Below are 23,657 nucleotides of genomic sequence, written 5' to 3'. Positions count from 1 at the left end.
TAGAAATGTCAAACCACGTTATCAAAATCTATCCGCCCAACTCATCCTGATTTTGGCATGTATTTCAATGCCGCTATAACAAAGTGTATCTTTCCCCTGATGTGAAAAGAAGCGGACGTTATCGGCATAAACTAAAATATCCTTCGACGAGCTACCGCCCGATTAGCCTCATGTCTCTAGGCAAGCTGTATGAGCGTCTGCTCTACAAACGCCTCAGAGACTTCGTCTCATCCAAGGGCATCCTCATCGATGAAAAATTCGGATTCCGCGCAAATCACTCATGCGTACAACAGGTGCACTGCCTCACGGAGCACATTCTCGTAGGGCTTAGCTGACCTAAGCCGTTACACACGAGAGCCCTTTTCTTCGACGTCCCAAAGGCGTTCGACAAAGTCTGTCACTACGGTTTGATTTTCAAACTTTTCAACATTGACGTGCCGGACAGTCTCGTGCGCATCATATGGGACATACCTTATCGAAACGCTCTTTTCGATATCGAGTCGAGGAAACCCACTCCTTCCTGCTCACGGTTGAAGCATCACAAGGCTCCATCCTCTCTGCGCTCCTTTTTTACTGCGACCCATTTAGCCTTATACGTCGACAACATGACCGTTTATTATTCGTGTAGAAACAAGATATTTACCCAGCGAAAAGCACAGCGGTGCTCTATCAACTCAACCTATATTTCCTCCCGTATTAGGCGTAGAAACCTCAAACCACCGATCACCCTCTTCGGCTAATCAGTATCCTGGGCCAGGAAGTTCGAGTACCTGGGAGTCACCCTAGATGCGTCGATGACATTCCGCCCGCACATAAAAAACTGTCCGCGACCGCACCCGGCTTATTATCGGCTGACTTTATCCTATGATTTGTAAGCGGAGTAAAATGTCCCTTCGGAATAAAGTAACACTTTACTAAACTTGCATAAAGCCCGTCCTGATACAATTTTGCAGGTTATCCGTTGGAGCTCCGTGGTTCATAAAGAATGTTCACGTTGTTGACGAATGTTACACGACAACTTGGAACTCGAATCGATCCGGAAACACCTGAAGTCAGCGTCGAAACGGTACTTCGACAAGGCTATGCGTCATCTTATCGTTGCCGGCGCTGAGTACTCCCCGAATCCTGCCCACGCAGGTGCAAGTTACCTTCGACGCCCTAGACACGTCCTTACAGATTCATCAGATTTTAGTGACTTAACTAAGTGTGTAAAAGTGCAAGAGATATTATGTAATTTATTTAAAGCATAGGGAATGTTTTTTTTTCTTAGATGGGTGGACGAGCTCACAGCCCACCTGGTGTTAAGTGGTTACTGAAGCCCATAGACATGTACAACGTAAATGCGCCACCCACCTTGAGACATAAATTCTAAGGTCTCAGGTGTCTCAGGTATAGTTACAACGGATTCAGTCAGATTGTTCAGTGGTATTTACTTAGACATAGATCATAGATCTCTTCGAGATAGCCTGTTGTTGTCGAATGGTAATTAGGGGTATTGTGAGCCCCTACAATACCCACGGCAGACATGAAGGCAGACGTCCACCTCATGGTGAGCGATCATTGATGCTTATGGACATCAGCCATTTTGACCCATCGGTAATCGGACCGAATTTGGTTATATTTTTATTAGCTAATTTTTTTATTTGTAAAAAAATCATCAATGCCATGTCACTAAATTATTAAATAAATGTGTGATCGCTCAGAATAGATTCACACTAGTACTCGTAATCTTTTACGATTCAAATAGGCCGTCTAAGGCTAAGTTCACCCCACAAAAAAATGTCCTACGCGGCCTGCTGTTCTAAAAGCCATTATATTTTAGTATCCATAAAATGTACGACGCTAAAGACAAGGTTCTCTGAATCACGATGTAATTTCAAGTATTTCGTAAACCATTTTTTGTCGACGAACAACGAATGAGACCTGATTATTAACAATTTATACTTTATACATTTGAACGCTGAATGCTTAATACTGGAAACTAACAAACTTATGAAAAGAGTGACTTGCGTTAAAATTATTCGGTCGATGCCTCTTTTCAAATCTACGTGATGTCAAGAATAGGAAGCAAAATAAGAATTGATATATTTTAGAGCTGGTTTTAATTTAATATTTATTGCTCTAGATGAGCTCTATTTTCCTGCGATATCAAATCAGAAATGAGGAAATTCGCAGGAAAGCCATAGTAACCGATAGCTCAAAGGATTGCGACCTTGAAGTGGCAGTGGGTAGGGCGCATTGCTCGTAGAACGGATGGCAGTTAGGGCCGAAAAGCTCTTGAGAGGCGACCGCGTACCGGGAGACGTAGCGTAGGTAGGCTTCCCATAAGATAGACCGACGACCTATTGATATTCGCGGGGATCGGCTGGATTCAAGCAGCGCAGGACCGATCTTTGCGTCGAGGCTTGAAGGAACACTATGTCTAGCAGTGGACGTCTGTGGGCTGATAGAATAGATGGGCTCGCGAGCACACAACCCATCTAGTTATTATTAAGTACCTATCAGAGCTAATACCGTCGTCCGTTTTGAGACACTTTTTCAGTCTCATTAATTGTTTCTAGATGTGGTCTATCCTAGTAATATTACGTACTCATGCATACTCAAAATGCTTCCCCGTTAGTCAAATTTTTTCTACGTTCTAATCGTTAAATTTTAGGGTACAACCGCAATTCAATATTAACGCGAGTGAAGCTCTAAGGCACATCTGTATTTTATTTGATGATGACAAATTTTAACAACTTGACTAAGGAAGTGAGTGTATTAGCCATGTAAATAGAAAATAAAATGTAAAAAAAATTACAACTAAGAATATTTTTGTAAATAAGTATAATTTCATGAGTTTTGAATAGTTTTGGCGCTTTTTAGGACCACCTAAAAGTTCGCTTTTTTATGCTTTTATTAGCTAACTTCAAGAGATCCGATTAACTTAAAAATATGCACACATATAAAAGGCCCATACGACAATACAATAACCTTATTACATCAAATCCTGATCTTCAGGGACAAAGAAATATACCCATCAATTTTTATTTTGTTATATACTCTTATATTAGTATTATTAAAACTTTGTTTTTAATCCATTTACGGTGCTTACCGAAAAGCTTCGAGGATAATTTGCTGTTTCTTAGCAGAGAGTGCATCATACTCGATGATGTTTTACCATAGAGAACCTTAAGGTTTAATTATCAAAATGCTTTAGATAGATAGAGTACACGACCCGGGTCTCCCCTAGTATCTGCTTCTCCCTACCCATTCGTTGGTAGCCTAAGGGGCTATTCCAGTTACTCCCGAACGGGTAGGTGAGCTTACGGGTTCAACCTAAGAGAGTTTGCTATCACTAGCCCGAGCAAAAGCAGTACTTCGGGAAATCTACCACCGGATCGGAATCGCGACCTACTCTCAGTGGGCCGGCGAGAAACTCAGTAGACTAGCTACTACTACATTTCTTTAACTCATAAGTTTTCCTTCCCCAACGGCTCTTGCTCCTAATTGACTACTTGTTTTTGTTCAGGGGCTATGCTGACCACTTCACACCAGGTACGTCGCAAGCTATCTACGTGAATACCATATATGTTAATAAAAAAGAGAAGTAGTAATCACGCCCTATGTTTTTTTTTGTTTTTTTTTTTATTACTTAGAGAGTGAACGAGCTCGCAGCCCACCTGGTGTTAAGTGGTTACTGGAGCCCATAAACATCTACCTCATCCGAAACGCATTACTGCTTCACGGCAGAAATAGGCAGGGTGGTGGTACCTACCCGCGCGGACTCACAAGAGATCCTACCACCAGTAATTACGCAAATTATAATTTTGCGGGTTTGATTTTTATTACACAATGTCATTCCTTCACCGTGGAAGTCAATCGTGTTCATTTGTTGAATACAAGTTGCAAGAATCGCGTGCAACCCACTATTGTGATTTATTACATTTTCTTTAATAAGCCCAAAAATTCAAGTACCTTTATAATTACTCAATATCACGAGTATCTTTATAATTATTACGACATTATCGATATTAGCCAATAGTAGTTGACTTCCCACAGCACACGCTGTTCTTAGCGTTTTTTTTATTCTGGGTTCAATGAACCACGAGACCTATTTTCAGCACGCCATTTTATTGTTACTCAGTTGATAGTGCGCTTACCATTTTATTTACTTAGAGATTATTTATGTTAGTGATCGCAAAAAAATAATAAGAATCTGCCCTTTCCATATCCTCTGCTAATTCTTCTAGTTTTTATTCGATCCAGTAACACTGCTCGTTTTATAAACAAATATTTGTGATTAATTATTTTTAAGTTTCAATGAATGCTATATTATTCAAGGTCATAATGTATGATGATTGTCCGATGATGAAATAACTTTCGGAGTCGCTCAACTAGCCAAGAGGAAATACTAAATCAATTCACTACTTATTAAAATTTCAAATGATATAAATTAATATTATTATGACTTCTACGAATGCAAAAATAATTACAGTCTCATTGTATTTTAACTAAGTATGAACAATATACAATAGTAATGGTTTTTAATACAAGAGTGGCAGCTCACAGTAGATTATTTTATAATTATTTTTTGCCTATATTATTAAAACAACAGATTTTCATTCCGACGATAAAGTTTTCTTTAAGCATGAAACAGACTGAATTAACACGCACGAATTAACAATAAAAACATGTCATAATTAAACGTGCGTTTCAAGTGTTTCCTTTTTCGCAAACAACATAAATATTAGGACACTTGAAATACTTCAACACCAAACGAGAAAACATTCTTTTTGAAGTTATACTTCTTTAGGCGCGTTATGAAAAATTGATGAGAGTGAAATTTTACGATGCGCGCGCACCGTGACACAAAATTAACAGAATGAAGCTACCCACTAAATCGCTCATTACAATACGACCGACGTAACTTGGCGAGTCTGAATATAGCCGCAGGTGAACTTTCCGAACCGTACCGAGAATTACCGAATTTATACGATGTCAAGAAAAGGGATGTCCAATATCCGTGTTTGAGGACGTTCTTTAATCGTTTCTTTTTCAAATTGATTAAAATTTAACCAAATAAAAAAGAAATAAATTTAATAAAAATAAAGCATAACTTCTTACGCGCGTACATAAGTACACGCACCCTTTTTTTCTAGTCGATTATGAGCTCTACCTGTGTTGGTATTTCTTGTTCGATTACCAATAAATCATCGCAGAATTCACTGATAGCTTATAAACAAATATAATGCAAATTTTGTGTCTAAAGTTTTTAATTCTTTTAGCTCGCTACATATGCCTCTGAGCATAGGATCTATCTGGTAATAAGTGACTACCGAGGCCGATAAAAATCAATGTGAATGCTGCCACCTTAAGATACGAAGTCTTTGTTCTTTATAAAACAATATTGGAGTTTTTTTTCTTTTTTTATTTATTTATAGAAAAACACATTATTGTATACATAATACAAAGCAATCGCTACAATGGCACACTTATGATGCAACAATTTTTTTATATATTATTTAATTACACATAATTCACAATTCCGCATATTATGCACTAACAGAAACATTCGTTAGTACTCTATTCATGTGACAATACAATTTGCATAATTAAAACACAATAACATATTTTAATAGATATATTAATACGTGAAGCAAATACTTTGTATACCCTTTTTACGAAAATTGCGCGGACGGAGGAGTATGAAATTTTCCACACTCATAGAAAATATAGAGAACAAGTGCACAATGCTAATATTTTTTTTAAATAATGCATAAAAGATACATGAAATCAATAAAAAAAATATTACACACACTACATACCATATATTTGACGCACACACGCATGCATACTATTTATTGTCAAACTTTTGTTCTTGACGTCTGTTGTCAAATTGAGAATAGATTATATTATTATATTGTTTGTCTTTGTTAATATTTTTTATAGTGTATTCTTGGCGAAATTTTTGATTATAGAAGTATAATATACAATCATAATAGTGTACAAACTTACAATTCCAATTAATTATAGTCGAATTTCGACTACTGCGGGACCTCTAGTTTTAATAGATATTTAAATAATAACATTCTTTAGTAACTTAAATCCCTTTATAAGCCAGCGTTCTGTTTTTAAAATACTAACATGTAATAATGGTAATAAAACAATTAGTATAAATGCAAAGTATATTCTTAAATAAATGAAATTCATTCACTCAATTTAAATTACGTCAGAAATAAAACAGTTTGGATGCACGACGTAGAATAAGCAAATAATTTTATTCAGGAAATAATACATTAACTGCAAACCGAAACACAATGAACAATGACCCATGACCTTTTGTACGTAGTTTAGTAAAATTCATTTTGGAATCTTCTCAATTACGTACTTAATAATAGTGAAAATTTCACTTGTGAACACACATATCTACTGTGGTTGTTGGCTTTCAGTCAACTCTAAAAACGTGCGCCCTGAATTGACGTACGCTTCCGCTCATCTATATCGTCTTCTTTTTTTTATTGCCCTTCTAAGCAGACGAACGAGCACATAGCCCACCTGGTGGTGAGTGAGGTTCAACTCCCACAGACCCCACCCGCCGCACGGATGAAGATCCGGCGATTTCTGTGGAAAAAAAAGAAAAAAAAGGAACTTGTTATATGAATATCACATAAGTCTTTTTTGTTTACATTAAAAAGCATTTGAGTTCATCCTGTGCTCCACGGTTGCTGCAGTACAGTCACAATGTGCGATCACTCATTTGAGATCTCAGCCGCAACAGCAGCTATCGACAGAGACCGAGCTGAACCACGGACTAGGCCACACCATCATCACCATCATACCTTTTTTGTAAATGTTCATTTGTAAATCAATTTGATTTTTCTTCACAAATTCATTAATAACCTTAAGAGTAATTAAAAGTAAAATTGTAATATTATGGAAAGATGGTGACCGAGATAGGATTACTCAAGTGACAGGTAACGAGGTCGCTAACACGTTTGAATAAGCTACATATTTCAATGTAAGCACTTGTATAGAACAACGTTCCTGATCCACAGTATAAATTTGCTAAGCTGCGAAAATAAATATATATATCAAGATATAATTACTTCTTTTCCAAGAACTCTTTGTCGGCATCTATAAAAAGTTGTAAACGTTTAGATCAGGTACCATACAAATCCGCAGATCTGTACTCTTTGACTACTACAGCCTGTTTGTTACGAAAACATTATTCATTTCAATTTATGTTATTTTGGAGGGAAACTTAAAAAGCTCACGGAATTAGTACCAAATCGAGATATAGTCTGTAAACTTGGCCTGAACTGAAAACAGTGTGTTGTCCAGCTTGTACTTGGAGCCGGAGTGGAATGAGAGTATAAAATAAATTATTAGTTTTTCCTCAATCTATAGAAGAATATGTACGTCAGAATCGTCAAACATAAACGATGTAAAGGACAAATTTCTTTTAAATACTTGTAATGAATAACGTATTTATTTGGATAAGAATTAATATCATCTTTATAAAAACACCTTCACAAATAATGCTTTATTTTAAAACAAATTTGGTTTTTAGATTGAGATTGTGATTTGAGATTGAGATTGATTTTAAAATTAGAAAAAAAAGGTTATAGTGAGCCAACCTTTAAATAAAGACAATTAGCCTTTTTTCAGAACTTTTTAGAACCTTTAGCGAAACTTTAACCGTTTCCACAGCGCACGCGCCGGAAGCTCTCAAAAGGGAAAAAAACTGATTTGAAACATTCTTTATTAGTGCTCCACTCTTATTAGTCTTAGCGTGTTGTTATAATAATATAGCGTATACTGTAGGCCCACAATTTCTCAATAAATACGCTATCTAACACTGAAATAATTTTTCAAGTCGGCCAATGGTAGTTCACCAGATTAGCGTGTTCAACCGAACGAAAAACTTTTCAGCTTTATAATACTAGTATAGATGATATAATCAGTATTATATAGTCTAATTAGTATTATTTAAAAATAAATAAATTAGTACGCATCAGCAATACAAGAGGCACAGCAAAAACATTTCCTGCCTGTCAGAGACCCGACATCCCACATTTTACCCAATACAAATGAAATAATAAATACCGGAATGAAGAAAACGATGAAATACAATTTTAGGCAAAACTTTACTGTGGATGAAAAACTATACAAATAATCGAACAAAAAAATGACAATCGATCGGGTAATTGTTAGTAATATAATTAGAAGTTTAATTAATCAACAACCGCAATAAAAAATAGCTATAAACATCAAATTATGCCTGCAAATGTAAAAATTCAAGAGTGTCACATTGCAATAGTAACAGAGTTATGTAAAGAGAACTTTGAATAGCGCCAACAAAGTATATTTTTTATCTTGGACATAATATAACGCTGCAGTCATCTATTGGTTTACTCAAGTTTAATACTACACAACAGTCAGGAATCAACTTACAATACGAAATGCAAAATGGCTGAAAATGATAATGCAATAAATAAAAATCCCAAAGGCGAAGAAAATTAAGACAAACGTAAGCGTAATTAAAATAATATGCACGGCACTGACTTGCCTTGCAATAAATAATATTGTAAATCGGATCGATTATTTAGTTAAAAATCGTTATTCCTCAATAAGGCAAACCAAACTAACGGAAAATAGATGTGCTTGCTTGCATTACTCCATAAAAATTTATTAAAAACCCTCTAGTGGCTTCTACCCTACAAGTTAAAACGTTATAGGTTCCTTCTAAGGCTACAGATGCTTTAAAGTAAAATCAGAGTAAATTATTATAGTAATTCATAGTCTTATGAAAGGCTACCAATATTAATTCACTGCTGGCTTCCCGTTTAATTATTCGGCAGTACTCACTGCCCTCCTGTTTTTGTTTTGTTCATTACAACGTGAATGCGGCCATCTTGAGAAATACATTTAAGTCTCAATTATATTGTATGACAGCTCATCCAAGAGGCATAAATAAACTGATAGCGATTCCTATTCAACTAGCTCACGATGGGCCCTACCTACTTATAAGCCATAACACAAGCTTGTTCTCAGACTCGTCACATCTATGGTTGAATAATTGTAGATTTCCACACAACTGAGTCCAAATTTTTTTTTTTTTTTTATTGCTTAGATGTGTGGACGAGCTCACAGCCCACCTGATGTTAAGTGGTTACTGGAGCCCATAGACATCCACAACGTAAATGCGCCACCCACCTTAAATAAGCGAGAGAAAAGCAATTTACTTCCAATAAGGTTCATTATGGATTGTTTGTCTTGGAGATTGGTAAATTATTACAATTGTATTGCTTTTCTCCCTATTAGACACCGAAACAAACAAAGCGATAAATTTTTGTTTACAGGTTACATTTGAATAAATTTTAATGTATTTTATCCGAATCTAAGCTGTAATTGGATCGTATCCGTTCGTAGCCTTCGTGGAATTTTGTATGTTAATACAAAAAATTGAACGCGCACATAACAATACTCATGTGCACAAACAAATTCCCCGGTTTAATTTCTCTAAATAAACGCATTAGTTAAGTCTTATTCAGCTTAGTAAAACTAACAGCTAGCGTGGCTGTTCAAAGTTCTGATGCAACTAAGCAGTATGAAACCTATGATAATCAGATAATATCTTGAATTGAACAAAGCTTTTCATCTCAATACTTGAAACTCACTTCCACACACACAGGCATGCGCCTGCCAATATAATTAGCTTTTTGTTAACCATAACTAAAATGTTGCAAATATTATTATTGTCATATATCGTGTTAGTAAAACTGATAGATTATTATATAAAAGTGATACTATAAAAACTAATTTTGTTTGTTGAGTTTTGAAGAAGAAATAATAAACTATTATTGTCAACTTCAACAAAAGCATAAATTATGAAATAATGTATTTAATTTTATCTTTTCAGTTCACGTGTTCAAAATCCATGACGCCGAATGAAAATTCTGGAATTAAATAAGGGATCTGCAGCAAACTATATGAAAAGAGTCTTAACAAGAGAAAATGAACTCAGAAACAATAAACGACACCGCAAATGCTTCGAGACCTGTAGACTCTACTCGTGTTTTTGGCCCTCAAAGAGATACACTGTATATAGTACTGCCTATTACAATTATCTATACATTTATATTTGTATCAGGGTTATTGGGTAACATATTCACGTGTATCGTAATTGTACGCAATAAAAATTTGCATACTGCCACCAATTATTACTTGTTCAGTTTGGCGATTTCGGATCTCTTATTATTAGTGAGTGGAATGCCACAAGAAATGTATTCTATATGGTCCAAGTGGCCATATGTCTTTGGGCACACATTCTGCGTCATCAGAGGCCTGGCTGCTGAAACTTCGACTAACGCTAGCGTCTTAACGATAACATTATTCACGATCGAGAGATACCTAGCTATATGCCATCCATTTGTTTCACATAAGATGTCAAAACTTTCCCGGGCAGTGAAACATGTAGTTTTATTGTGGGTCGCAGCCCTTGCGCTAGCATTACCGCAGGCTCTTCAATTTGGAATACGCCAATACCAAGGTGTGATCATGTGTCTACAAACCCGTGTTATAATTGAACACTCTTTCGAAATCTCGACATTTCTCTTTTTCTTAGCGCCAATGGTTTTAATCACGGTGCTTTATTCATTTATTGGACTAAAACTCAGAGAAAAAAGTAATGTGAAAGAACAAAATCAGAATGATTTTGAATCAAGTATTAGGTATAGTCACAAGATGTGTCGGAAGCCAAGTCAATCAACGCGGAGAGTCATCAAAATGTTGGGTAAGTTGCTATCTACGTTTATATAAAATATGGTTTTATTATGATGGCCCAAAGAAATAGCTTACAAACAATACATTTAGGTAAGATAGTGATATAATATTAAAAAGCAGTTTACAATATGCAGTTTAAATAAATGAAAACTTGGTTTTTTTTTTTACCGTCCATCAACATGAAGTTTTTGTTTTAGAAAGTACATACCGCCCTTCCATTTTGAGATTTGAGGTAGTAATATCAGTGAGATTTCATATGACAGTTAGGATAGCCTTTCCTACCTCTTACCTAGGATATCTTTTCCTTTTCAAAAAACGAATTGTCATATGTAAATATAATTTCATTATGTCTATTGCGCAGTGGCAGTGGTCGTCGCTTTTTTCATCTGTTGGGCTCCTTTCCACGCGCAACGTCTTGTCGCTATCTACGGCACCAACGAAAATCACCTCGCAAAATCCCCGATCCTGTTCTCAGTATACTTGTTCTTGACTTACATCTCCGGAATCTTCTACTACATGTCGACGTGCATCAATCCTATCTTGTACCACATCATGTCGAACAAATTCAGAGATGCTTTCAAGGTAGTACATTTTTAATGGTTAAATAATTCAGCATTACGTAGAAGTATTATGATTATAACAGTAACATTGGCCAGCATTTTAGTAAATATCAAAATAATGTTGTGTTTGAATACAATACTACTGTTTGTAACACTGACAAACTTGAAAAAAAAAAAAATCTGATATTAATAGAAAACATTTGCTCATAAATTTATGGAATTCCATAGCCGGTATGGCTAACCGTAAATGTGTAATTTCATCATCACTTCGTCTTTGTTTGCCACAGTATTTTTGTTCATAGACTTCTAACCCTATATGCATTAAATTTGAAAAATCCCTAGTAGTCTGTACCCGCTTTTAATTAGTAGTCATTATTTTTAATTTTTACTTCACTTCTCACTTGCACTTCTCTACGCGCACTAACCCAGTTTTATTGTTTTTAAGCCAAAGAATGTTTTGTAAAGTGCTTATGTTTATATTGTTGTTTATTAAATAAAATTTTGAGACCATTTCACCAGATTTAACTGGCACTGTTTCATTCTCAAGGCATTTGATTCGAAATTGAAATTTAGTCCCTCATCTGAAAGTTACACGGTATGTCACAATTCAATGCCGAATAGGTAGATTGCAGATCTGGATATCGCAAAACATGCCCCATTTTAAACTAAACACTTAATCAACTAAGTATAAGTTAGTAAAATTAGCAGACGATTGTTTTCAGATGACCCTGTGCTGCTGCGGGACGCGCAATGATACCGCCGTCAAGCGCTCTTCGTACACGGCCATGGCATTCGTGCGGCATCCGACGTCCAGCGGCACTTCCAATTCAGGTATATCTATATACTAATATATAAATCTACAGTGGTTTTTACGGATGTTCCGTTATAGCTACTGAACCATGCATCCGATTGACTTGAAACTTTGTATCCATGTAGAAAATACATGTACTTAATGGATAGGCTAATGTTTATATGAGTGTTGGACTCCCTACACCAGTTGCGAGGGCGTTAATGATAAGAATCTTTATGAGAAATAATAGGGTTAATTTTAAATGCCCAGCGAAGCGGACGAGTACAGCTAGTACTCTAATAAAAACAAGTTTTTACTCATGAAGTTGCTGTTTTACAATACTGGCCATCTACAATACTGGCAACAAATTAAAATTCAATTCAATTTTATTAAAAAAAAAATGGAATTCTATTTTCAAATTCAATCATTTGTTTATTGATTGGTGAATGCCGCACAAACGGCTCAACATTATGTACCGAGTAAAAACTACAAACAAACACACGGGTCGTTATTGGTTTTAACGCTTCCGACATGAAAATTTTGATCTAAAAAATGAACGCCGTGGTCGCCTGAAAACTAAACCCATAGACCATAATCAATCTACTGCTGAGTTAGCAGCAGCTTTGGACGTTAGCATTAAAACAATATTAATCAATTTACATCGAATTGGCAAGGTAAAAAAAAATATAAGTGGATGCTGCACGAACCGCCGATCGCCGGTGCGATGAATGAGTTAAGATATGCCTTGCCTTCCTTAAAAAACACAGAATCGAAGAGATTTTGAACCGCATTGTCACCTGTATGAAAAATAGATTCTTTTTGATAATCGTCAGCAGTCATCATGTTGGTTAGACCTTAGTTCAGCACCTAGGCAATGCCTCAAACTAAAACTTACCCCTAAAAAGTCATGGTCACTGTTTGGCCGTCTAATGCCGCAGCTTCTTACCAAATGCCAATGCATTATTGCGGATGTGTACTGTGAGGAGTTGTACACAATAATGGTAAATCTTCGGCTAGTTTTGGTTAATCGCTCGACCCAGCTGCGCTTACATGACAACGGTACACCTCATACGGCACAACTTGTGGTCTCTAAGCCACAAGAGGTAGAGTTGGAAGGCTTGCATGATCCACAATACAAAATGCATTTGAAGAGCTTGTTACCTGACTTATTTAAAGTGTGTATTGAAAAATTACCACTGCGCTCACAGACAGGCATCACTATCATGAATCCATATTTGGTTTAATAGAAGAAAAATAAAATTGTACAAAAATTCGTTCAACTTCCTGTTTACTAAACGGCAATTTCGTAAGTAAAGACCTAATAAATAACTTATAATAATAATAACGTTACGTACACTAGTCTTACCAATAGTTTTGTTGAATATTTTTCTCCGAGTATCTGTCGTGTCGGACTACCATGACGTGCAATGCAATTATTAACAATCAATGTAACGACTTCAATGTTTATAGAGAATATGATTAAATTAATAAAGATAATCATACATTATCTAACTAATTCGATTGTGTAAAATTGTTTGTCAATGTTTTTTGTCATCAAAATCAGACGAGTGTATGATACTTTCCCCACTTCATACTTTGAGTACTTAAGTAAAACGTGGCAAAAAATATTTCACTATACAAAATATGTTGCTTACGCTCTTCCGCTTCAGAGGCATTTTACTTTTCCAATTTTACGTTTGAATAGTAATTGGTTCTAATTTATTATACATATCGATGCGTTCATTTTGAAATTTCTATGTGATATTTACCTAAATATTATTGTCTACGCTCTAAAGCAATTTTTGGAATGAAACATTGCTTTAGAGCGATTCTGACTTCATGATTCTGATTCTGACTTCATGATTCTGAAATCAGAATTTTCACCAAAATAAATTCTAAAATTTCTTTTGAATCAATCAATACTTACTACTGAGATTTTTTCAGGCAACTCGATCAGAAACGAGACTAACCTTCAATCCAAGACAAGAAGAACCAACAGTAGAGATAAAATCCTCAATGGCGCTCACGTGTGCGGTAATGGAACCCTGTCAAGCACGACCGTCGCCAAACCAGACAGCCGAACCAACGGAGATCGCCTCTTAGATAGAAACCTCATCAATGAAACATACTTCAACACGAACTGTTAACCGACATCAGAAATTTTTTTCACGAAAGCTACTCAGAGGGCAATCAATTTTAATAATAACCACAAATAGCAAACAGAATATCCTTTAATGAGTATGTTTTACGTATTTTACAATTAGTTAGTATGATAAATTCAAATACATTCCGTTTTAGTAAGTAATTAAATAAGTGTACGATAAATAAATTGAACTTATTGATTTTTGAATGAATAAAAACGATTAGTGGAGGAAAAGTGGATCGTCCTAGCTTTGACATAAGAACCTCTTTGTGGCGTAAGTACTATAGTGTATGTGTAAGTACTATATGTAGGCTTGCTATTAGTACATTGGGTTACTGTATTTGAACCAAACATCGATTTTATATTACAGGGTATAACAAAAAATGTCCGATTCGTATGACTATTACGTTAGACAGGTATTGTGAGACAAATATGGTTCAATTTTAATTCATTGAAGAAGTGATTGTGGTAATAGATTGCATAGGCGCTACCTTCAACGATTTAATAAAATTGTATGTATCATCATCCATTTTTATCTTATTGTTTTTGTATATCATGAGATAATTACTAAAATGTGCAGACTAACTTTCAATTTAAAAATGAATTTATGTTAATTTACAATTGTGGCGTAGAAAAATGATTAACTCATTGTTTGTTCTGAATTAAATAATGTCAATTGTATGTATGTATGTGTTGTGTGTATTGTAAAGTATATATTACAGTAAAAAACTATTTGTAACTTGAGTTTCCTCGCATTTTTTGTGTTTAAATTGAAGCTTTGTTCAGGGTATGTTAAAACTTCAAGGAAGGTCATATTACGATTTTTGACGCGCAAGTCAACAAATATATATAACTAGTCAGGTCATAAGTATTGTCACACAGTAAAAACTTTTCTTTTAGAATGCTGGCCACAAAAAAGTTTATTGAATTCGAATTTCGAATTGTTCATGAAAATAAAAATGTATACTTTTAGAATTTTACACATTTTTAAATATGGAGTGGACGCTTAAAGAAGACCGTGTTGCAGTTATTGCGTTGCATCGTTGCGGTTACGCGCCAATTCAAATTTTTAACATACTGAAAATTTTGAATATAACCAAAAGATTCGTTTATCGTACCATCAAACGATACAATGAAGACTCTAGTGTAGATGACAGGTCAAGAAGTGGTCGCCCTCGGTCTGTTAGGATTCCAGCAGTGATAAAAGCTGTGAAGGCGCGAATTCAAAGAAATCCCAAACGTAAGCAGAAACTGTTGGACCTTCAGATGGGGTTAAGCAGAACCACGGTGAAAAGGGTGTTAAATGAAGACTTAGGGCTTCGGGCATATCGAAGAAAAACAGGACATCGTTTGAATGCTCGTCTAATGGACCTGAGACTGAAGAGATGCCGCGCTTTGTTGAAGCGGTACGCGGGAAAAAAATATCGGAAAATTCTTTTTTCGGATGAAAAAATTTTTACCGTAGAAGAGAGCTACAACAAACAAAATGATAAGGTGTACCCACACAGTAGTGAAGAAGCGAGCAACCGTATTTTGCTTGTCCAACGAGGTCATTTTCCATCCTCGCTCATGGTATGGTTGGGAGTTTCTTATTGGGGTTTAACAGAGGTACATTTTTGTGAGAAAGGTGTAAAAACGAATGCAGTTGTGTATTAAAATACAGTCCTGACGAACCTTGTGGAACCTGTTTCTCATACCATGTTCAATAACAGGCACTGGGTATTCCAAGAAGATTTGGCGCCAGCTCATAGAGCGAAGAGCACACAAGACTGGCTGGCGGCGCGTGAAATCGACTTCATCCGGCACGAAGACTGGCCCTCCTCCAGTCCAGATTTGAATCCGTTAGATTACAAGATATGGCAACACTTGGAGGAAAAGGCGTGCTCAAAGCCTCATCCCAATTTGGAGTCACTCAAGACATCCTTGTATAAGGAAATAAAGGCAGCTCTAAACGGTCCTGTTAACGAGTGCACAAGAAGGGCCGCGGTACGCGAGGAATGGCGACGTCTGGTGAAGCGCACCACCAACCCAAGTGATGACCACGACCACTCTGCCAAGAGTGCATACGACTGAGAAGAAGAAGACATCCTTGATTAAGGCAACCGCCGATATTGACGTGGACCTCGTTCGTGCTGCGATAGACGACTGGCCGCGCAGATTGGAGGCCTGTATTCAAAATCACGGAGGTCATTTTGAATAAGCTTTAGTGTCATAAGAATCTATGTTTTGTTAAGTTCATTTTGGTATATGAATGGTAACATAACGAATAAACTTGTTTCAATTATTTTACATTAAACATGTGACAGAATTTATGACCTGACTAGGTATATATATATTTTAGATAGTCACAAGTAAAGCGTTAGGTACCAAAAAATTTAGAAAAAATTAAGTCTCATTATAATTTTTAAACAGTAATGTAATAATATCCAATAAACAAATGTCGGTTGCAAAGTTTCCAACCATTCAATTTAAGCATATATGCTTAAATTAATTTTAAATTAATGTAATTTTAAATTTATATTTACGCCAATACAAATATTGTCCTGAAACATCCCATTTATTTATATAAAGTACAAATTTTTGTTCAATGCGAATAGAAAATTAAATTGAGAATCGAAGTCTGTGTGTATAACGATGTCGCGCGTAATACGCATATAATACGTAAAAATTATATCGTCCTTTAATAGGAATATTTACCTTCATAAAAGTCTTTTACTGGTGGTAGGACCTTTTGTGAGTCCACGCGGGTGGGTACCACCACCCTGCCTCTTTCTGCCGTGAAGCAGTAATGCGTTTCGGTTTGGCAGCCGTTGTAACTATACTTGAGACCTTAGAACTTATATCTCAAGGTGGGTGGCGCATTTGCGTGATGTCTATGGGCTCCAGTTACACTTAACACCAGGTGGGCTGTGAGCTCGTCCACCCATCTAAGCAATAAAAAAAAGTTCAATTATTAGTAGGTATGGTAAATGAATTGTGTGATAAAGTTATTATTACAAGGACAATATCGTTTCTTTTATATTTACATAAAACATTTATTACTTAAGGGTGTGTTAGTTCATACATTAATTTAAAGACATAGCATTTAAAATATCTGAAGAACATTCAAAATGATCTCATGTTACCTTAATATAATCCTTCAAACGATACTACAGGAAAAATGTTTTGGAACACCAAATTTTCATGGCATTTAGAGCATCACCTACTAACTGTAAGAGGCAATAAAGCAGAATCAAGCGGTTCCATAATAAGGAAGTCAGTGAGTGTTACGTTCCAGCCACGCTTATATAAATCTACCTTTGTCACTCGGTGCTGAATCTTGGTTAAAAAACCATTGTTGTGGAATATACATATAATTATTTTGTTAAGAAACTTAACCATGTTTCCAAGAATTGTCTTCTGGATACATTTGGGCTTACCTGTCCTATTCCACAAAAGTATGTTAAGCTCACTCCTTCAAAGCAACGACCCCAGCAAAGAATTACTATAGCCGGATAGTGAGCTCGCTGTACCCTTCAAATGATTGCTAATTTTCTGTACAGCTTGGTCATTCTGGTTAAATGATTTTTCTGCGACCCCCTTTGGCGTAGTGCCTAAGAAGTTGTTTCATTCCAACACCCCTTAATTTCAAATTATCGGGTAATTGCCAGTGCATACTCAAGATACAAGACCTAAGATTTTCATTCGTTCTACTAGATACATTTTTCTTATGATCAGAATATATTTTTTATTAATTTCTTCATCGCTTTAATCGCCTAGAACGGTTATCAGTTTCTGCCGCAATCCGAGACCGCTTCACAATACCTATCAATTAGTGCATAAGCATTCTATGGTCGTACATTTTTATTTTTACTCTATGCCTAATCTGTGTTAAGCTATCATAGCAACTTGGTTCCCAGTGTTACCCCATTTTAAATTTAATATCATTAGAATATTTAACGAATATTAACGTAACAATGAGAAGGCACTGTGACTATTCATAGTAATATGATAATGACAGATTCCAAATTAAAATGTTATTTTATTATGAAATAATATGACCATACTTGTTGGATATTTAACGGTTTTTTTTTAATGATTTTTATGTGCGGGTAGATTGTCGCTGCATAGAAAACAACATGCAGTGCTGAAAAGGTTCGGGACTCTTATATTTTGCAACTCGGTAACATGCGGAGCTTGCTTGTGTCTTGGAGAATCGGTATAATTTGTAAGACTGTTCTATTTTATTGTTTGACTTTTCCCTTCGGTTTAGTTTAGCGATAAATTATTAGGAAATTGTACTTAAAATAGTAGACCTAAGTGTAAATAAAGCTGATTATTAAAGATTTTAAGTTAAGATCCGGTTCGGGCATAATTGGTTTTTTTTTAAGTATTACGTGAAAGCGTATTATACCATGTTCAATCAGGTTGTAAGTTACAACCGTAACTTATGCTATTAAAACATAAATAAGCTCATACATATGTACATTTGTTCTCCTTAAAACGAACACTTATCGTTAAAACAAATAAATTGATTGAAAATATTGATTGATTTGATTAATTGAAAATTGTATTATTCTGATTGCAGCTTGCATGAAATTCCTGCTTCCAAAGCACAAAATATCTTTAATGAATAGGCAACCGGTCAACAATAATAACATTATCTGAATAGTGGTCTTCAGAGATTTTAATTACGTTAAAACCAACACTCACTCGATAATTTCTTTTGTAAAATTATGAGTTTCATTCATACAACTGAATAAAATATTATAATTTAAGCATTTTTTCATGCCAAGCTAAACACAAATCACAGCGCATGGTCTCGTATGTGGATAATTATTGAATGAATACACAAACATGTGTATGCGCCATAGCAGTCGCACGTTTTGTAGTTATAGTCCAAGATCCCAGAGCCCCCAGACGTCACGTATTTTCTGACGAACAAAATGTGGCCGATTGCGTAGTGTTAGTATGTACTAAGAACGCATGCCTACCTGCTACCTTGCTTAGATGGCCAATTTTCAGGTATCAGGTACTCAAGGTACATAAAATCATGACCTACTTCACGTATTTTCTGAAAGCTGATTTTTACGTATATTTTAGGCAATATCGTTAAAAATAAGTCGCCAATACTCCTGTATTTGTAATACTGTATTTTTGTAAGAGGTTTTAAAATAGTTGTCTGGTGGACATTTATAAAAACCAGCTTTCAGAATTTACGCGAAGTTAGGTCATTATTTTGGGAGCTCTAAAGCGTCTGCAATGCAATTCGGCCGACGAAAAGTGTCCGGGAGTATTGGCGACTTATTTTTAAGGATATTGCCTAAAATATACGTAAAAATCAGCTTTCAGAAAATACGTGAAGTAGATGATGATTTTATGTACCTTGAGTACCTGATACCTGAAAATTGGCCGTCTAAGCAAGGTAGGAAGTAGGCGTGCGTTCTTAGTACATACTAACACTACCCAATCGGCCACATTTCGTTCGTCAGAAAATACGTGACGTCTGGGGGCCCTGGTATCTTACTCTATTAACGCGTAACTTTAAGTGTTGCCCGGTTCCCTGTGACGGTCTTATTTAAAATCAGGTAGCGGAGCTTTATAAGTCCGTTATAAGGAAGCTGTTAAAGTATCTTTCTAGTAGCCATAATAATTTTTATTATATAAATAACACTATGCGACAGGCTTCTTATCATAGGTTTAATAAGACCATAATATAATTTTTCCCGTTTCCGCCAGTCGTAGACATTATTATCACTACTTTTACGGTTTAATATTACGTTTATTATTGGTGAGTGGCCCATGAAAACGAAAACTGTAGAGTATTTGAAACTTCAGATTCAGAAGTAATGTAATGAGAACTAAAAATACGAGATTAATAGTATAATTAGTTTTAACTTAGATCATATGATTATTAAAAAAATATGTTATTGTCACATCGAAGTGTGGTAGGACTAGGAAGGAAACAGAATAAATAGGAAACATAATAAAATACACAACAATACGATAGGATTATATACAATAGGATATTCAATTCCATTAAATATTATCCGTTCTTCTATTTGTTAGTTATCATAAAATTGTTTGTTAGTCAGTTATGAATGATTACAAGTTTTATTGTTCATCAACGTTAATGGATTACCGCATGCATTCGTAAGACGTACTTAACATTTTATTTATGAAATGCTTACAGAGTTTAAACGACAAGGCAATCAGGGTAAAGGTCAGGCTACATAGCGTTAAAAAATTTAAGTAATTATAAAAATTGCACTGGGATAATAAGGAATAACACTCAATAAAACAGGAAAAAAATATCTTTGACTATTATAAAAAAAACTACTGTTTGCCGTTCGAAGACCAGCAGACAGCATACACTATTGGAAAGGGAAACGAAACCAAATATATTTTAACATTTTAACATTTAAATTTCATATATATATTATAAGGTTAAAAAAAGTACATTCCAAACAATTTACTGCAATTCACATTTCACACAATGTCGCTCGCATACGATTAGCAATCTGGTTTCGAGAGAACACGGCTTACGAGATCAACTGTATGTAGGATCACAATAACAATACAAACTATTCCTCGCTTTTTTGTATTAAGAGAAAATTACTTAACTTCCGCTTACGCCATTCCGCATACGCTAAAATAATATATTGTATACTCAAGGAAGCATCAAGAAAACAAAATTATTAGGAGACGCTGAGGATGAGAATTTTCGTCTGTGTTGAAACAAACGCGTTACTGTTAGCTTGGAAACGCTATATCTATATATTAATACGTGAAGCAAAAACTTTGTATCCCTTTTTACGAATAACGCGCGAACGGAGGAGTATGAAATTTTCCACATTTATAGAGAATATAGAGAAGAAGTGCACAATGCTAATATTTTTTTTAAATAATGCATAAAAGGTACATTAAATCAACAAAGAAAACATTACACACACTACATACCATGTATTTGACACACACGCTACATACCATGTATTTGACGCACACACGCATGCATGCTATTTATCACGGAATAGATAAATAAGGTTGGAATGGTAATGTAGGCGGGGCAAGCGTGCCACAGTTATGATAGAACAAACATAACTCGACCGATTCTTTCATTCACCGCGTTTAGTGCGCTTCGGACTACTTGGCGAACAGATCTCCGCTTTATAGTGCCGTGTTGTGCAATTATAACTTGTAAAACAAAAAATCAGACCTCAAGTATAGAGCGAGGAGGTATATCTTTCGATCGGTAAGTCGAAATTACCATTTAATTACAATATTATTTGTCTAAAACATAAAAATATACTGAGCATTATGAAATTCCAAACATTAACAATATTATTGCAGCAAGTTATAAATAGCATACATTGCGCGATGTGTACTCGCCCAATGAACGCAATGACCAAGTCAGCTTCCAATGTACTACATGCATTGCGTTCTCTACACTTCAATCTTTGAAATTTCGGCCTTTGCCCTGATTGGCCGTGCAGTTTGTCGATAGTGAGGTGACCATGTGGTAAAATCATCGACAGAATTCTCGACTATATTTACATTTGACATGGATAATTTTTGCATTATTTTATATTTAATTCATGATACCTAGTATATTCTTAGTGAGACGTATTTTGAGTAAAATAAATATGTATTATTATTATTGAATTATTATCATTGAATTAAAGTGAAGGTATAATATAAAGGGACATGTAGACCTCTAATTTACGGGTATTTACTATATTGTCTAAGACGTATTAAAATCTAAGTAAAATGCTATTTGACTTATGCAGTAAATTAAAAATTTTAGGTTTCCTAAAGAACCTAACGCCAGGGAACAATGGATTGACGTGACAGGTAGAGGAAACTGGAGACAAAGACGAGTACTATTTGCTCTAAACATTTTACTGAAAATGATTTTATCATAAAAAAAATCAGATAACACTTAGTTTTGAAAAATTCATTCGCAATTAATAGCAAGCGCCAACTGTTTAACAAATACGTTTTATTCCAGCGACAGTGACTATTTGTAATTAATAAAAGTAAAACAGTTTTTTTTTTCAATATTTATTTCATGTTTCATTTTCTCCATTCATTCATCAGATAATTTATCGATAAAGAATATCGATTTTATCAAGCACTAGCGTGTATGAACATTTTTATTGCCTTTTTGCGTGTGTGAGTGTGTATGCCTACGGGTGTTTTGTGCTAGTTTGCGAACGAATATCTGTCCTGAGATTTATGTGTGGGTGTTTTTGTTGTGTGCGAAATACTTGTAATCACAGTGTGTGTATGTGTAGAAATTAAAATAGTGGGGATGAAGCGGCGACACTGGTTCTAATACAAAATTAGAGCAAAGGCCTTTCCAACCTTATTTATCTATTCCGTGCTATTTATTGTCAAACTTTTGTTCTTGACGTCTGTTGTCAAATTGAGAATAGATTAAATATTGTTTGTCTTTATTAATATTTTTTTATAGTGTAGCCTTGGCGAAATTTGTGATTATAGAAGTATAAAATACAATCATAATAGTGTAGAAACTTACAATTCCAATTAATTATAGTCGAATTTCGAATACTGCGGGACCTCTAGTTTATTATTGGTGTCTTTCTTTCCCTACCTATTCGCTAGTAGCCTAAGCGGCTATTCCAGTTACGTCCAGACGGTAAACTAATGTAGTTTTATGCGTAAGAGCAGTAGCGTTGTAGTTCTACTGATGGCAAGGTATATCGCGCTTGTTTCAACACCTACCGCGAAGCAATATTCTGTTCAGATTTGAGGGGTTTGACAGCGTTTATACCAAACATTTAAGTTGGATGTCTGGATGTATCATGATGCATAGCGCCATTTACCTGACGATGTCTATGAGGTGATGTAACTACTTATCACTAGATGGACTATAAGCTCGTTCACCCGTCCATGCAATATTTTTGAAAGTAAAGGGATTCCAGAAATTATGTTTTCTCTTCACTTGAGTGTATACGAGTGTATGTTAGTGTTTAGTGTAGACGTTCCTGTCCTATAGCGGAGTAAACTTAAAAAATTGAAACCGCCTTCAAATATATTGGCTACTCCTATTCAATTTATTTGTTTACTTCAAAAAAGGAACACCCATTATTAGGCCTAAATGGCCTAAAGTATCAACCAACAAAAGTACACTCATTACTCTTTTTTTTTTATATTTCATTCATGTTCTAGATGAATTTTCTTAGGCTACATTTATTTAGCCTCAATTTCAGCATTAAGTGGCATTAACATTAAAATAAAAATGTATCAGCAAGAGTATAACAATAATATAATGACACTTACCACTACGCTCTAAATTCCAATTTTATTTAAAAATATTTTTAATCAAATTAACACATGACGTACACATTATATTATTATGTTTATTCATTGTTACGATATGATGATTATAATTTTC

General features: G+C 35.2%; 1 protein-coding gene and 1 long non-coding RNA gene across 3 annotated transcripts in view; one reads left to right on the top strand and one right to left on the bottom strand.

Annotated features, from left to right (window-relative positions):
• Positions 1 to 16,873, top strand: part of Dhr-1 (diapause hormone receptor-1) — a 33,748-nt gene extending 16,875 nt beyond the window's left edge. Inside the window, 5 exon segments of one of the 2 annotated variants that reach the window (NM_001043448.1) lie at positions 9,905 to 10,777; positions 11,129 to 11,349; positions 12,050 to 12,158; positions 14,062 to 15,110; positions 16,589 to 16,873. In NM_001043448.1, the coding sequence (NP_001036913.1) occupies positions 10,000 to 10,777; positions 11,129 to 11,349; positions 12,050 to 12,158; positions 14,062 to 14,264 (1,311 nt within the window). In that variant the 5' untranslated portion in view covers positions 9,905 to 9,999 and the 3' untranslated portion in view covers positions 14,265 to 15,110; positions 16,589 to 16,873. 2 annotated transcript variants of the gene reach the window in all.
• On the bottom strand, positions 6,159 to 6,963 carry LOC134199864 (uncharacterized). The gene is made up of 2 exons (XR_009974515.1): positions 6,822 to 6,963; positions 6,159 to 6,603 (listed from the first exon to the last, which is right to left on the bottom strand). It is a non-coding gene; the product is annotated as an uncharacterized LOC134199864 (long non-coding RNA).
• Positions 16,874 to 23,657: the final 6,784 nt, after the last annotated feature.

Source organism: Bombyx mori, chromosome 12 (genome assembly GCF_030269925.1).
Source record: "Bombyx mori chromosome 12, ASM3026992v2".
In the NCBI taxonomy this organism is placed as follows: Eukaryota; Metazoa; Arthropoda; class Insecta; order Lepidoptera; family Bombycidae; genus Bombyx; species Bombyx mori.
This window is presented reverse-complemented; position numbering and strand designations above follow the sequence as displayed.